This window comes from Perognathus longimembris, chromosome 11 (assembly GCF_023159225.1).
Source record: "Perognathus longimembris pacificus isolate PPM17 chromosome 11, ASM2315922v1, whole genome shotgun sequence".
In the NCBI taxonomy this organism is placed as follows: domain Eukaryota; kingdom Metazoa; phylum Chordata; class Mammalia; order Rodentia; family Heteromyidae; genus Perognathus; species Perognathus longimembris.
The window spans coordinates 41,072,190-41,087,333 of NC_063171.1; the positions used below are offsets into that span (position 1 = coordinate 41,072,190).

The following is a 15,144-nucleotide window of genomic DNA, read 5'->3' on the forward strand; positions in this document are numbered from 1 at the left end:
TTTAGCATAAATAAAGGTTTTATTTATTGGTCAGTTTGGGTGAATGACAGACTGACATACCCCCAACCTACTGTTGTACACACTTAGGTCTTTAAGGTGACTGAAACAGCTAAGCTTATTGACAGTGGGCAGTGAAAAGGATCTGAAGGCTTCTGAAGGTTAACAAAGCTAACGGGGCCGGAACCAACGTCCTAGAAATAAATCCAGGATGGAAAAGGCATCATCCAAGGCTGGAGGTCTTGGTGACTCTGGATCTAAGGAAGAAAGTCATACAAAGAGACAGACTAAATGATAACTGGGAAGAGGTAAACAGAGAAATACTAGTAAAGGCTAAGAGGGTTGGTTCCCCGCCCCCCCCATAGAGTTAAGAGAAGAACCTCTTTGATTCAGTCTTACCAACTCTAAGACTGCCATCTGCTTCTTGGTGAGTTACTGTGGTCTCCCTCCGGCCCTCACTGTCCACTATAGTCCGGTGCTCCTCCACTTTCTAGAAGAAGCCCCCAGCATCTTAATATAACTTAAGAAATATGTTAAGAGTTTCTTTACACAGGTCCCTCTTTCCAGGACATTCCTTAGCCACTTTGCTCTATTCCTTTCTCCCAACTCACCCCATCTGGTTTTGTGATCTTGGTTACAGAGATACTCTTGAAGTAGGACTTGGGCTGAGGCTGTAGAACGGGGCCAAGACCCTCCTGGGAGACCTGGGAATCAAGATCTGGAAAGACAGAGGTGATGAATCAGAAGACAATGTCATAGGGGAATAAAATGGACAAATACAGCAGGAAGGAACTTCAGGAAGAACAGACAGACCTTGAGGACAATAAAAGGGATAGTTAGTGCCCCTCCCCTTCTAGACTCACCCTTGTCCTCTCTGGCTCTAGGATGGGGAGTCACAGGCCATATATCATCAAACTGTAGATGAAAAGACACGTTCCAGTCTTAAACCTTAAGGGTCACATACCCCAAACTACTTCCAAGTTCCAGAACCCTCTTTCCCCAGGAGAAATAACTCCATTTAGGATAGCCTTATTACCAATTCATTCTTCCTTCCTGGCTGTTCCACATACTCCTCTACCAAGAAGCTTCCCTGAAACTTGTCCGTCCTCCCCCCAGCAATCCTGCTTTATATCTAAGAATCATCTCCACGGGAAGGAGAACTCCTACTTTCCTCCAAAGCAGCTTACTTCAGAAAACTGGGGTTTGAAAGTATAGGGCAGTGATAAAACCTGGCCTAGAAATGCATGAGGACTTGAGTTCTATTCTATCACCAAAGCACAATTCAAAAAAGAAAACGGTAAACACACTAAGTGGAGAGGCTAGAATCGATTCTAGCTATTCTTTATTAGTGGTCTCCTATTTCATGCCCAGATGTGAGTACTCACCCTATGAAAAGGTCTTGGGGACCCCCAGTCTGGTGCTGGTTGGGGGGTTTCAGTTCTTGTATCACTCTCCAAGACCCCCCCAAAGGTCTTGGGCTGATGACTATCTGGGTATTTAAGCATTGAGTCCCGAAGCGTCTGCCCCTCCCGCAGTCTTTCACCAGGTGTCTCTGATTCAGGACCTGGAAGTTCTGCAAAAAGGCGGCATATGGATGCTGGGGTGGGAAAGGACGTGGGCCCTTTAAATCTCGAAATCGTCAGTCTTGTCGCACTTTCCATCCCCTAAACTACTCCCTGTGCAAACTCTTCACCCACCAACCCATTAGCAAACCATGGGTTCTCCCTCAGGAAATCCACACACCAGGAGGGTGGGAAGGAAAGGTCCCGGTTCCCATCTCGCTGAAGATGCTATTGAAATCGCGAACGAGTTCATCAAATCCGAAGTTATCATGGAAGCGTAAGCCTCCTCTTGGGCTGAAGCTGAAGCCAAATTCAAATTCCTCTGGGGGCTGAGAATCACCAAAACTCGAGCTCCCAGGACGCCATGTGGCTCCTTCTTCCTCGTCCTCATCATCCTCATCTTCATCTCGAGTCATCCCTCCAAAAAAGGGATCCCTGCGGCTGAGGGTAGAGGCAGGTAAGACACCAAGATTTCAGCCCCACTTAGGGCACAGAATCAACACAAAATGGGACTAGAGCAGGAGTCTGGGAAGCTGGAGTGAATGTTGGAGGAACAGCCGTCAAATCAAAGCCTAACTGCTGAAAGATCATTCCTGGGCTTTCCTTTTCCCGCACATCGGTCCTAACCTCCCAACTCCGAAGGGTGGATCCCCCAGCCCCTTCCATACTTCCCGAAGGCCTGCTCACCGGCTCCTGGTCCTCTTCCTCAGTCAGATCCCCATTAACTTCCCCACCCAGGCCCCGGTGGCATCACCCAAGGTTGGAGAAACAGGTTTAAGGCGCCGTTTCTCCTTGTAATGGCCGCCATGGTTACTGTTGCGTGGTGACGACTCAATGTGGAGACTTTCTCGTCCTCTCCGCGGGAGTGGAGGCAGAGGAAGTTTTCCCCCCAAAAAACACGACGATGGGCCCAAGCTTGCTCCAGAAACACCCTTCCCCTTTCCAGCCCCAAACGAACTCTCACCTCCGCAGTCCAGAAAAGCCGAAAAATCCCCGGAAGAGGTCGAAGAGGCTCATTCCCATGGCGGGACCCAGACCCCCGAGACGCTCCCGCAGCCCATTCGCTCGCAAGCACGGCCGAGCTACGCCATGGGGAATGGAGTGCGGCGTCAGCCAGCACCGTCGCAAAGCAAGCGTGTGGCACGGCACTGTCGTAAAGCAGCCGCCAGCGAGGGAGGCGGGACTGGCCGATTTGGAAAAGCTTGGCAGGTCACCCCGCCCTCCGATCTCCAGCACCGGCAATGGTCGGACTCTCTCCTACCTGCAGGACCGGCGCTTCGAGTGGAGTCCAGACGATTTCACTAGAGGGCGACCCTCACCGTACCCACGGTCCTGTTTGAGACCCTCCCTTCTACATACTGGCCGCCTCCCTCTTGTTTGTAGGTGTTTCCAAACTAACGTGTTAGATTAGGGCTGAGTCTTACTAAAGCCTCTCCAAATACAAATTCTGAAGACGAGGGGACGCATGAATTGTCAGCTACTACGGAGTCGTGACCATAAAGGATTCTTTAATTTTTTCCAAACAGGCTCTTTAACCAGCATGATAAAGACTAGTCAAGCAGGGAAAGTTACTCAGTTACTCAACGGTTCTAGAAAGGAACAAAGAACGTGAGGCTGTAAGATCTCCCTCCACCTTTCAGCAGTGTGCTGGGCATGTTTATAATCAACTACTGGGAAAGGAGGGTCTCTTGAAGCAAGAAGTTGGAGACAGCCTAAGGTAATATGGTGGGATTCCACTCTTAAAATAACTTAGAAGCGAGGATGTGGCTCATGTGGTTAAGGTGCCCGTCTAGCAAGCCCAAGGTTCAAACCCTGGGCTGACCAAAAATATCAAATCCCCCTTTAACACCGATTTTCAAAACATCTCATCTCATTGCACCCCATCCCTAACCCATGTCTTTATAGACTCTAATGCCTTTGCATGGGATTAGGTATACTTAAGCAACAGAAAAGTACTCAAGAAGCAAATATTGACTGTATACTAGTGTCAGTAAGGACCCCAAAGTTTATAGTTTTGCCAGCCAACTGCAAATGTTGCCCTCAGGTTCTTTTTAGTTTTATTTGTCTGGAACCATCAAAGCCATACGTTTGTATTTCAACTCCATAAAGGCATTTCTTTGAAATGATCTCAACATTTCCCCAATCCTCCCCGCCTTCCCATCCAATTTCTATCCCTTTCCCCTTTATGGCCTTAACTTGCTGTAGTTGTGGCAGTTTCTGGAGGCAGTGAAGATTTGTGGTGATTCTTTCCAGTTGCACAGGTTGTGAAATTCTTAGGGGTGAAAAGGAATCCCTTCACTAGCACATTAAGGTCAGAGTTCTGAAAGGGCAAAGATTTCATTTTATTCCACTGCCTTCGGGGCCTGCTAGAGGCCCAGTTCGTACGGTAATACTTATTCACCAAGCTGGTCATCGACGAGACTGAGGATATCCTAGACGGAGCAAGAATGGGCAGAGGCTGAAGGTAGAGGTTTTTGTTTTATATATACAAGACACATTAATCCATTAAATTTGAAGACACAGTACAAAAAAAAAACACTTCAACTAATTCATCTGACAATGCTGTTCATATTCATGACGCCATTTTTTGTTGTTTTGTTTTCCTAATAATAAAGGAGGAGACTTAGGGCTGTTGGGCTGATATATATTTCGGGGTCCCCCTCCCCACCTCACCCATACACCACCAGGGTGAACAGGAAGTAAAGGAGGGTCAGGGCCCATAGCAAAGTTTCATAATCTTGAATGCAAGGGGAGAGAGTAGGAAGAGGAAAAGGAAGGAAAAAAAAGAGAGAAAATACAAATCCTATAATACATACAACAGGGTGGGGATGGTATGGGAATGGGACAGACATGAAGCAGAGGCGTGGGGTGGACCGCTGGGTGGGAGGCTGCAGAATCCCCCCACATTGCTTTCTCTCTTTGATGCTGTTTCCATAGTTTCCAGGCTGAGAAGCCCTCTCAGAAGATGGGAGCGGGAGGAGAGGGCCAGGGCCTCAGTTGGCCCCCCAGCTGTAGCTGTTGTAGGCAGACTTGTTGGTCTGGGGCTTCTGCGGGATGGAGCTGGTCTGGCTACGTTGCCCGCTGCCCGTCTGCAGGGAATGGGAGGATGATGGGGAGGAAAAAGGTGTCTAGTTAGTGGGACCAATCTGTAACATCTTTAGGTGGAGATGTGCAAACTGTCTTGCTTTCTCATTCCCCTTACGTCATTCAGATCTACATGAAATTAACTTTTGAACCATAGAAAATTGATAGCTAGTAGAGCTCCTCTCTAACAAGTAAGGACATAGTTAATATTTAAACAGGAGGGAAATGAAAAGAGGTTAAGATATTTTTGCATTCTATCTTTCCCCACCCCACACCCTCACAAAACAAAACAAAACAAAAAACAAAAAAAAAAACCCCACAACTGTGAGAATTATGGCCTCTTGGAGGTGAGTGATCACAAGGTGATTTTCATTGATCTCCATGAATGCCTCAATTTAGAAAGCCATCTTTGGGGGATAAGGGGGAAGACCTTATTCTAGCTCTCCAGCCAGCCACCAGTGATGGAGCTCTTGAGCAGTCTCTTGCACCACCCCGCAGATCTGCCCACCACCACACATCTGTGAGCCCAATTCAGGCAAAGCAAAAGAGAAGAGACTGATGCTTCAAGCTCCATAGGCTGCCCCAAGAATCTTTTTCTGGTAACCCAGTGTTTTCCAGAGCTGAGGAAGGGGAAAGATAAAGAGGGTGTTGAGGAGGGGAGGAAGAAAGAGGATGGGGAGGCCAGAGAGCTCAGCAAAGTGTTTGTGTTCGTGTATCCTGTTTTGTGACCACCTAAATCTTTTCTCTTCGAGTTTTCTGAGGCTGTGGAGGTGAAATGGGGACTAAAAAGGAGTGGGTTCAAGCATATCATTCAGTTTCATTACCTGCTCCTCCTGCTGGCGCTGGCAACAGAGAATCATCTGCAAATATGGTAGCTGAGGCAGAACCAGGATATATGGAAAATAAAGGGACAAACTTTGACAATAGAACTCCACCATTAGAAGGGAAAGCTACAATGTCAGGGAAGGGGAAGGCTGGGAGAGGTAAAAGGGAAGGTGTGACCCAGGTCTGATGGGATGAGGACAATTGTGCCATGGGAGGAGGTGGAGGAGAAAGGTATCAAAGGAACTGAGCAAAAAAAAAGTTTTCATCTGGCCCATTCCCTGACATTTCCCTTGCTGGCTGCTCATGTTATGTGTGCTTGTGTCTGTATGTGCTGTGTGCCCCTGGCTGGCACTGGGAAAGATTGGGTGAAGGTGGTGGTAAGGAAGGGTAAGAAAAGGAAAGGGGAGGTAGCTTTAAGGGATAGGAAGGAAGAGGAAGGGAAAGGAGAGAGGGGGGAGGGCTGTTACCTGGCCATCCTGCTGCAGGTGGTGATGAAGGATCTGGGAATGCGGCTGCTGATGGGGGGTCAGAATGTGCATAAAGGGGGCAGGTGGGTAGGCAGCAGCTGTGGCCGGATTGATGGGCCCTCCACTTCCTAGGGCTGAAGGCAAATTGAAGGAGGCAGCAGGAGTACCGGAATGAAATCCTTGTTTCTCAAAGGACTGCTATTCAAGAAAAGAGTAAAAGGGATTAACAAAGGAACTCTGGGTATTTCGAACCCAAGCATCCTTATCCCCAGGAAAGCAGAATGGTCAGGAGGAACAGTGCACTTGAAGTTAGAATTCAAATCCTCAGTTCTACCTCTGTGCTCTAATACCGTCATGATCCTAGGCAAATTACGGTATCTCAAGCCTTAGTTTCCTCACTAAAATATGGACACTAATGACCTTTCAATTATTAAGGATCAAATAGGAGGATGAACATGAAAGCATTTCTTAAAATCTAATGCTATAGATGAACATATAGAAATTTGCCAACTCAAGCATCCCTACCCCAGTAGTTGGGTAGAAATTACAACCCCTTAGATAGTTCAAAGGAAATGAATAGGGCTTAACATGGTGGCTCAGGCCTATAATCCCAGCTACAGGGGAGGTAGGCTCAGATTAAGAATGCCAGCCCAGGTAAAACATAGGACTCAGCCCCCCCCCCCCCCAAAAAAAAACACCCCACACAGGGTGGTGGTACACACTTGTAATCCCAGCTGCTTGGGAAATGAAAGTGAAAGGAGGACTATGGTTAAAGGTCTGCCTAGGAAAAGCATTGAGAACCAACCTACCTGAAAAACATGAAAAAGCAAAAGACAAACAGGGTCTTGCCTATGAACTCCATCTAAATCCCTAATACTTCACAACAAACTTATAATTGGGAAATAAACATAGCAAAACACAAATGTGTATATAACTCAGTAACAATGCCTCACCTAGGTTGTTTCTTTTCCCATCACCAGCTCTTTGTCATGAATCTACTCAAAAAGAATAGAACGAACTAGTTTCCTTTCATTTTCCATATTTGTCCTCTTGGAAAGTTTGGGGAGAAGCTAGTCTATACATGATTCATTTAGAAAAGGAAGACAGGTTTCTAACACTTCTCCAACAATTCATGCCTACTGTTTTTCTACAACTACAACTGCACTGCCTCTAAGTCTTTCTTTATTTCACTTCCATCCAAGCCAGGCACCTACCTGGGTTTTGGAGTACACAGAACCCGAGATATCTGGCACGCCTGTGTTACTGGAGGTGACTGATACACCTAAGGGAGGAAAAAGACAGGATTAGCTCAGCTAGCTGCCTGGCCCCTACTCCCAAGATAAATTGATGTCTACAGCCTTTGTTGAGACAGCACTGCAAGAGAATTTCAGTCTGATTTTCCACCCTCAAGCCAATTCTGAGATATAAGAATTCACGACATAAAGGCTCCATGGTCTTTTGCCTTTTCTTTTGGAGTATATGCACAAATGAAGTGAGCTTTTTTTATTTTTTGAGGAGAGCAAGATGATATATACCTTTCTTGGGAGGGTGGGAGGGGGCAGTCCTGGGGCTTGAATTTAGGGCCTGGGCACTGTCCTTGAGCTCTTTTTGCACAAGGCTAGCACTCTACCACTTGAGCCACAGCACCACTTCTGGCTTTTTCTGTGTATGTGGTAACAAGGAATTGAACCCAGGGCTTCGTGCATGTTAGGCAAGCACTCTACCACTAGGCCAAACTCCTAGCCAATATATACTTTTTAAAGCTTATTAGTACGTACTGATTTTGAATCGCTTCAAAGCCAAATTGAATGCCCATTTCAAATAAACTGTAATCAGTCTTGCCCTTGAAAACTAGGATATACTGGTCTTTTATTCTGAAGAGATACTTTGGGGCTCAAAATCCACACCTTCACAGTAAAAGGTTAAGGGACAGAACAGTCCAACTCAGTGCTCAAGACCATTCTTACTCTCAGAGAACCTTAGCTCACTTAGTGATGGATCTCATAAGCTATGTCCTTATGGTTTAAAGGCTAACACAAAAATGAATTTCCAGTTATAGCCCATGTGGAACACACACACACAAAAGTCATTTCAGTTACAATTTTAGCTTCTCCATGGAATGAAAGCTCAAATCCATACCCAGCTCACATTTCCTGTTAAAAATTTCTCCTACCAATAGTTTTAAGGCAAGCAGAGTAGTAAACCCCTTATTTTAATTTATTCTCCTCAAACTAAAATATTATAGACTATACTCTATACTCTTCCTCTTGAGAAATGGAGCAATGGGGCCACAGAGTTTTCAAAAAGCTATGGGATAATTTAACACCTCACTAGAGAAACTTTATTAGAGATTTGAGAAATAGTGTTGAACTAAAAGTTTAAAGCATATTTTTAAAAAGATACATTAGTTCTCATTAAGAGAAAATGAAACTAAAAAAGCCACATTTCTGCTTATGGCCTTAGATCCTACCCTCCAGAGGTACACTCTTCTAACGTTAGCAACACCTTGATGTATAAGTGTTTAGAAGCGCTGGTACTAGTGCCCCAATTCCAAGTAAGGAGTCCTCCATTCACCTCAATTCAACAGCAGTCCTTCAAAAGTTATGTCCACCTGGAATAATCACATTAGAATCTTCCCAATAAAAGTGACATTTTAGGGGGGAGGGTGGGGTATGGAGGTTTAGATTAGTGGTAGAACACTTGCCTAATAAGTGGAAGGCAGTGAGTTTGATCTCCAGTACCTCTCCCCCCAAAAAGGAATTTGAAAGAGAAACAAACTAGGAAAAAGAACAGAACTACAAGCTAGATATGGAGTTGCACTCCTGTAATCCCAGCACTTGGGGAGGCAGACTAGCCTGGGCTACATAGTGAGATACTATCTCAAAAGAAACAAAACTACAGAAATCAGAGACAAGACTTCTCAACTCTAAAGTAACAGTATACTTTAAATGCACTTAAGTAAAACCCATATGGAGGTATAGAGTATTTTTTCTCCCCTTCCCCCTTTTTCCTTTCCCAGATGACCATCTATCTGGCAAAACATGGATGTTCAGTTATTAAAAAGGCTAAAGCTAATGAGGTTTGTGTGGAAGGGTTAAAATCAAAGGTGGAATAACAAGATACAAATGGGATATTTATTTAAAGACAAACCCAAAGACAATGATCTATATATATTTGATCTATACAGGGATCTATTATTTGGGTGCCCTCTGCAAAGCTGATACTAGTTTGTCCAGGCAGAAAAGAACTGGATCCTCAAGCTGGGTGGAAGGGAAAATTAGATTCTAATATGCCCCTACTCTGTCATATTCTTAGCTAGCTAAATACCAGCTTCTAGTCCTCAAGACTTAAGTTGAATATAGGATTGAAGAGAGCATAAAGCAGGAAAAAAGTACAGTAACTATGATAATCTCAACATAAACATTAGGAGAACCTAAAAGTATTTGTTTCTCCACTTTTCACCAATTATTACAAAGACCCACAGATTATAGAGTTCTCTTGCTTTTCTTCCAACATCAACATGCCATGCCTATTCCCACCCTCAAACAGGGATAATCATTCCAATACAATGTGAGTGATTGAAAGACTTAAGACCCCCATCTTCTTCTAGTACAGTAGTCTACAGGAAAGCTGGTCACACTTAACAGGATGAAATTATTCCAGAGGGTTGTGGACAAATAATGACTAGGAAATTTGAGTACTTTGATTTCCAGTTAATTGATAGTGATGGTTTTGTTGCTCAAGTTAATACTACAAATAACAGACTGCTTATGTACTAGTGAGTGGACGGAGTAGGGACCAGAATTTCCAGTCCAGATGTCTGCCTAAACACTTCCCACACATCCTTACTACACACACAAGTACAAAACAACTAATAAAGCAGAATCTCTGAAAAGGCATCAAAGTACTAAGAACAATATTCCAGGCTAACAATGTTCCAAAGCCTGAGTCATCAACTGGTGATTACTTATGATCTTACCAGATCTCAACTAGCCAGTCTGTCTTTGGGAACCAGATGTAGAAATGAAGCCTTGGAAGATAGTTCCTAACAGTTTTGAACACCATCTCTGCCTTTCACCATGACATGACACTCTATTTTAAACTTTTTTGTCCCTTCTCCTCTGCACTTGTCACAGGCAAAGGGAAGATCTAAATGGAAAACTGAAGACATTTAAGCAGGAGGAGTTGGGTTTGTTTACAAATAGCTTTCTTTACCAGCCAATCAACAGGCTGGAAACTGAGGCTACCCCGCCCCCACCTTAAAAACCACTGCACTGAAACACTAACAGTTCTTTGGCATGCTAGGGTTTGATAGAAAAAAAAAACCACCCTCCACCCTTCATCCACAGCACAACATTGGTTCCTAGTGTCCAGAAAGACATTCACGGAAAGAACGCCAGAGTTAGCTAAAGAAATACCACAGTTTATTGAAGACTACAAATGTTTTTGTTACAAGTTGGAACTACATGCCTTCCAGAAATCAAAAGCAACAGCAGGTGTGTGCATTGATGCTTCGGAGGTGTTGCACCGCTTGAACTCAAAATGGGTAAGACAGGGTCAGACACATGAGGGAAGAGGGAAATGGGGGAGAGGCAAGTTCAAAAGCCCAGAAGGTATCCACCAACTCATTTTCCCCAAGCCACGCAGGCCATGGCCTCAGCTCAGCAGGCTCTCCTCAGTGGTTTGGTTTCTGAAACAAGACTTCAGTGCAAATTTATACACACACACAAAACACAGCCCCCAGCCTTGGGCCAAATTAGCTCTCAGCCGTCCAGAAATGCTTGTAAGGGGGTGGATATTTTCTTCCTAAAAGGAATCAAATACACAAAAATATATAAATTTAGAGGTTGATGAATAATAGAATAAGAGCCCTCTGTGGGGTTGGGAACTGGGGCGGGGGGCGGGGGAGAGGGGTTCCCTCAAAAACTTATTATAACAATTTTCTGAAATGTTAAGGGAGATAAGAAGCTAGGATTTCCTGAATTGGACATTCCAACTCTCCTATTGTCAACTACTATCTCCTTTTTACCTGGACCAGCTAAAAGATTAAGTCTAACATTCTTTGGAACAGGGCCACACAAGTTTATATGCGACTCTTTTCCCGAAACCCAGGATTAGGGAAAGATGTGCTCAGTGAGAGAAATGGCCATAAAGAATCTAGGTATTAAATTTTAATGGGACTTCCAAAGGTTTTCAAAATTAAAAGCATGACCCTAAGTCATATAACACAATTCAAAGCTTTACCTGGCTATTAATATCTGGACCTATCAGCTTAAACAATTTCTAATTATTGAAAACCTAGGGTAAGGTTTTTAATACCTAGCTAGAGCTCACATAAAGGTGAAGAACATAAATATTGCTTCTTCCAAATTGCCATGAAACTAAGTTAAGAGCTTTTAAGGATAATTCTCAACTCAACCTCTAGTAATAGCAGCAATCTGCCCCCCAATATTCACCTAAAAGTCACTAAAAAATAAAGTAGATGGAATTGTTGTATGCCCAAACTCCTATACTTACTTCTACCCTCTTAAAGTGAAGTACAGTTGGCAGGTATGCAAATAAGGTAAAGACTATGTATCTTTACTGTACATATGCAGAGGATTTCTACATTTCCCTTCCTATTAGATGTGCAAATGGGTATTGCAAGACCAGCATACAAATGAAGGAATCTAAGGATCCAATTCTCCCAGTCCAATTCTCTCTCTACGGAGTAGTCATGCCTACTCTTTTCTGTCCGTATCTTAGGTTTTTCTAGCTAGGGAATAAAAACAAGAGTCATTTTAAAAAAAGTATTACAATAAAACGTAAGCCAAAGTTTATCAAAGCCCATTAGCTAAGAAGACATTAAGCTCATCTCTTTAGTATTCTAGTATTATCAGTATCATACGTGTTAATACTTGCCTCCACTGACATCTAAGCAAAATTTGGGGGTCCAAAACTGAAGTCAGTCCAAGTATTTTAATAGCCAACACATACCCTTGAGCATTCCCCTCATTCACATCTCAGTATCAAGTTCTTCTGTTGGTGTTGCTCCCAGAAACCCAAGTCAGCCAAGCATTAACAATCATTATGTAGAGAGCAGCACACACTCGCCAATCCCATTTTTAAAGGGCATGAAGTCTATCCCAGTAACTAAGCCAGGGTCATGGGGGGCTTACCAGTGTTGTATCCATGAGACCCATATCCACTTGGCTGTTGGAAAGGGGTGGCCGATGCATTCACACTGACATTCACACCATGCTGCTTAGAAGAGGTAGGAGCCACCTGATGAACAAAAAGGTCAGAACTGCAATGAAATGGCACACACTGCCTGTCCCACCCGTCCTAATTCTAGGGACTGGGCATTATGATATAGGTTGGCTACAGTTTGAACAGTCAAATAGGCTTATCACTATTTCTAGAATCTACCTCTGAAGTCAAGAAGTAGTTTGAGAAAAGGAGAGGCAATGTTAACCGAGGAATGAATGAATCTGAGGAAAACAAAGCTGTCTAATAGTATATTTACCCTCTTTAATCCTAAGAGTAATTTCAAGTTCTACTCCCCTTTCCCAGGCCAGAAACAAACCAAAGGTGCCAACTGTTCCTTCTCATTAATTACCATACCAAAGAGTCACCTAGCCTTGAAAAGCAGCTAGGAATAGTGTTCAGTGTTGAGATCCTTCACTACAAGGAAACACAAACTAGGTACTCACAGGGAACACAGCAGGCCCATACTGGAAGGTGCTGGGGAGGCCCGGGACCCCTGTATAGTATGGCAGGCTGGTATAACTGTAGCCAGGAGGCAGCGCCGGATTCAGGAATGTCTGCTGCGTGGTGTGGTGAGTCTGCGTCTGGTTTTGTTGGGGTTGGGCCAAGGTTGTAGCTGGAGCTGGGGAGGAGGCATCCCCACGGCCAAACTTGGTGAGGTCACCTGTGACAAGAAAGGCTCACTGTACTCCCCCCCCCCCAACAATACCAAGGCAGAAATACTGTTTTCATCTCACGTCATTCTAGGAGAACATATTCAAATACTTAAGTTCAATTTCTTTCTTTCTTTCTTTCTTTTGCCAGTCCTGGGCCTTGGACTCAGGGCCTGAGCACTGTCCCTGGTTTCTTCCCGCTCAAGGCTAGCACTCTGCCACTTGAGTCACAGCACCACTTCTGGCCATTTTCTGTATATGTGGTGCTGGGGAATCGAACCCAGGGCTTCATGTATACGAGTCAAGCGCTCTTGCCACTAGGCTATATCTCCAGCCCTTAAGTTCAATTTCTTGAACTACATTTTTTTTGCCTGTCCTGGGGGGCTTGAACTCAGGGCCTGAGCACTGTCCCTGGCTTCTTTTTGCTCAAGGCTAACACTCTACCTTTTGAGCCACAGCACCACTTCTGGCTTTTTCTGTTTATGTGGTGCTGAGGAATTGAACCCAAGGCTTCTTGCATGCAAGGCAAACACTCTACCACTAGGCCATATTCCCAGCCCCTCAAACTACATTTTTTTGTAGCTCCATTTGGTACTACTGTTCAGTACATATTTAACATAGCAGCAGTCAAGATTACTGTTAAGGGATGGGGACATAGTCAAGTGGTATAGCACTAGGCCCTAGATTCCATTCCTAGCACACCAAAACAAAAAACAAATGGCAGGGTGCCAATGGCTCATACCTGTAATCCTTGCTACGAAGGAGGCTGAGATCTGAGGATCATGGTTCAAAACCGGAGCCCGGGCAGGCAGGAAAGCCCATGATACACTCATCTCTTAACTACCAGAAAGCAGGAAGTGGTGCTGTGGTTTAACCAGAGTACAAGCCCCACTACCGACAAAAGCAACAACAACAAAAACTAATGCTGAATAACTACAATGTTACAGCAGAGGGAGGTTCCTAGAACAAAGTTCTTACATGATTTATCTGCCAGCTTATTTTCTCTCATCTCCATCCCCTTTCTTCCCATCATAACATCATCAGGCTCAACTTTAAGGGCAATGACAGACCACAGAAAATAAAAAGTCAAGATAACTACAGGCAGGGGAAAAAAAAAGAAGGCTCAGGCTGGGAATATGGCTTAGTGGTAGAGTGCTTGTCTTGCAAGCATGAAGCCCTGGGTTCAATTCCTCAGCACCACATGAACAGAAAAAGCCAGAAGTGGCACTGTGGCTCAAGTGGTAGAGTGCTAGCCTTGAGCAAAAAGAAGCCAGGGACAGTGCTCAGGCCCAGAGTCCAGTCCCCAGGACTGGCAAAAAAAAAAGAAAAGGGCTCAAGGCCTAATAATAAAATGAGATTACCTGTGAGCACAGAACACAGGCGGATTAAACCACTGAACCTTCTAGAAAAAGCTAGAGAACAGATGAGCAAACCAAGTTAAGGTATCATATGGAGGGACTAGGCAGGGCCTAAGCTTAGCATGTATGAGGCCATGGGTTCAATCTCCAGTACTAAAACACACACACACACACCTGCCACCTGCACATCTTTAGTAGGATGATGAATCTAAAACCCCCACTTGCCACATCTCTTCTACTACAAGTCTGCTGAAGATCTTTAATTATGGAAGGAACTGAGTGGGTCCCTTCTCACTGCTAATTAGATTTCTGTCTCCATTCCCAATACATTTCCCTTTTTTAATCCCTATCCCAGTCCTACCAGAGTAAGGGTTGCTGGCCAGGCTACCATCCCTCCCCGTCAGTGGAGTGGTGGGTGTGGGAAATGGGATACTGTAGTAGTCCTAGAACAGAGAAATGAAAAAGTAGAGATTAAATGTCATTCATTTTCCAATATAAGAACCACAGAGTAAGAAGCAGGTGAATGTTCGGAGCACTGCAATTTATCCAGCCACTGATTAAGCTGATAAGAGATGCCATGAACTCCAATTACTCTTGCATACACTGTCCCCCCTACCTGACCATGATCTGAGTAAGGCAAGGTCTACGGATATGCCTGTTGGAGAACATATATCAAGATCTATCAGGAACAATATTTTCAACCCTCCACATATGGTATCTCTAAGACTATACCAAACTTAATTATTTTGAGAAAAGAGGTATTTTCCCCCAACTCTACAATTTTAAGTACAAATCATACAGAAAGCCTTCTATTAGGCCCATAACACTGGGGCATAGTTCAAAAGTGAAAAAAAAAAGAGAGAGAGAGAAAAGGAGGAAGCTCACACCTGTAATCCTAGTTACTCAGGAGACTAAGATCTGAGAGGATTATAGTTTGAAGCAAGCCTGGGCA

General features: G+C 44.3%; 2 protein-coding genes and 1 non-coding gene across 40 annotated transcripts in view; all 3 read right to left on the reverse strand.

Moving 5' to 3' along the window:
* Hax1 (HCLS1 associated protein X-1) lies at positions 1-2,679 on the reverse strand. Its single transcript, XM_048357894.1, has 7 exons — positions 2,524-2,679; positions 1,741-2,000; positions 1,383-1,570; positions 861-912; positions 609-715; positions 397-487; positions 1-254 (listed from the first exon to the last, which is right to left on the reverse strand). The coding sequence occupies exons 1-7, from the start codon at positions 2,580-2,582 to the stop codon at positions 169-171; spliced, it is 843 nt and encodes a 280-aa protein (XP_048213851.1). The 5' UTR covers positions 2,583-2,679; the 3' UTR covers positions 1-168.
* A 1,203-nt stretch (positions 2,680-3,882) lies between these two features.
* Positions 3,883-15,144, reverse strand: part of Ubap2l (ubiquitin associated protein 2 like) — a 55,685-nt gene continuing 44,423 nt past the window's right edge. For 10 of the 38 annotated variants that reach the window (XM_048357853.1, XM_048357855.1, XM_048357857.1 and 7 more), the window contains 8 exons: positions 14,554-14,635; positions 12,628-12,845; positions 12,094-12,199; positions 7,150-7,217; positions 5,936-6,133; positions 5,468-5,518; positions 4,579-4,648; positions 4,025-4,507 (listed from right to left, as the gene is read on the reverse strand). In XM_048357853.1, the coding sequence (XP_048213810.1) occupies positions 4,290-4,507; positions 4,579-4,648; positions 5,468-5,518; positions 5,936-6,133; positions 7,150-7,217; positions 12,094-12,199; positions 12,628-12,845; positions 14,554-14,635 (1,011 nt within the window). In that variant the 3' untranslated portion in view covers positions 4,025-4,289. The other 28 variants (XM_048357891.1, XM_048357888.1, XM_048357892.1 and 25 more) reach the window with 13 other exon arrangements.
* Positions 14,714-14,849, reverse strand: LOC125360286. The gene has a single exon (XR_007212687.1). It is a non-coding gene; the product is annotated as a small nucleolar RNA SNORA58 (small nucleolar RNA).

Bases quoted from the DNA above. Each gene is read 5' to 3' on its own strand.
- Hax1 (XM_048357894.1), bottom strand. From the start codon at position 2,582: ATGGGAATGAGCCTCTTCGACCTCTTCCGGGGATTTTTCGGCTTTTCT. The intron at 2,001-2,523 runs GTGAGAGTTCGT...CTCTACCCTCAG, and splicing joins GGCTTTTCTGGACTGCGGAG to CCGCAGGGATCCCTTTTTTG. The intron at 1,571-1,740 runs GTGTGTGGATTT...GCCTTTTTGCAG, and splicing joins CTTTCCTTCCCACCCTCCTG to AACTTCCAGGTCCTGAATCA.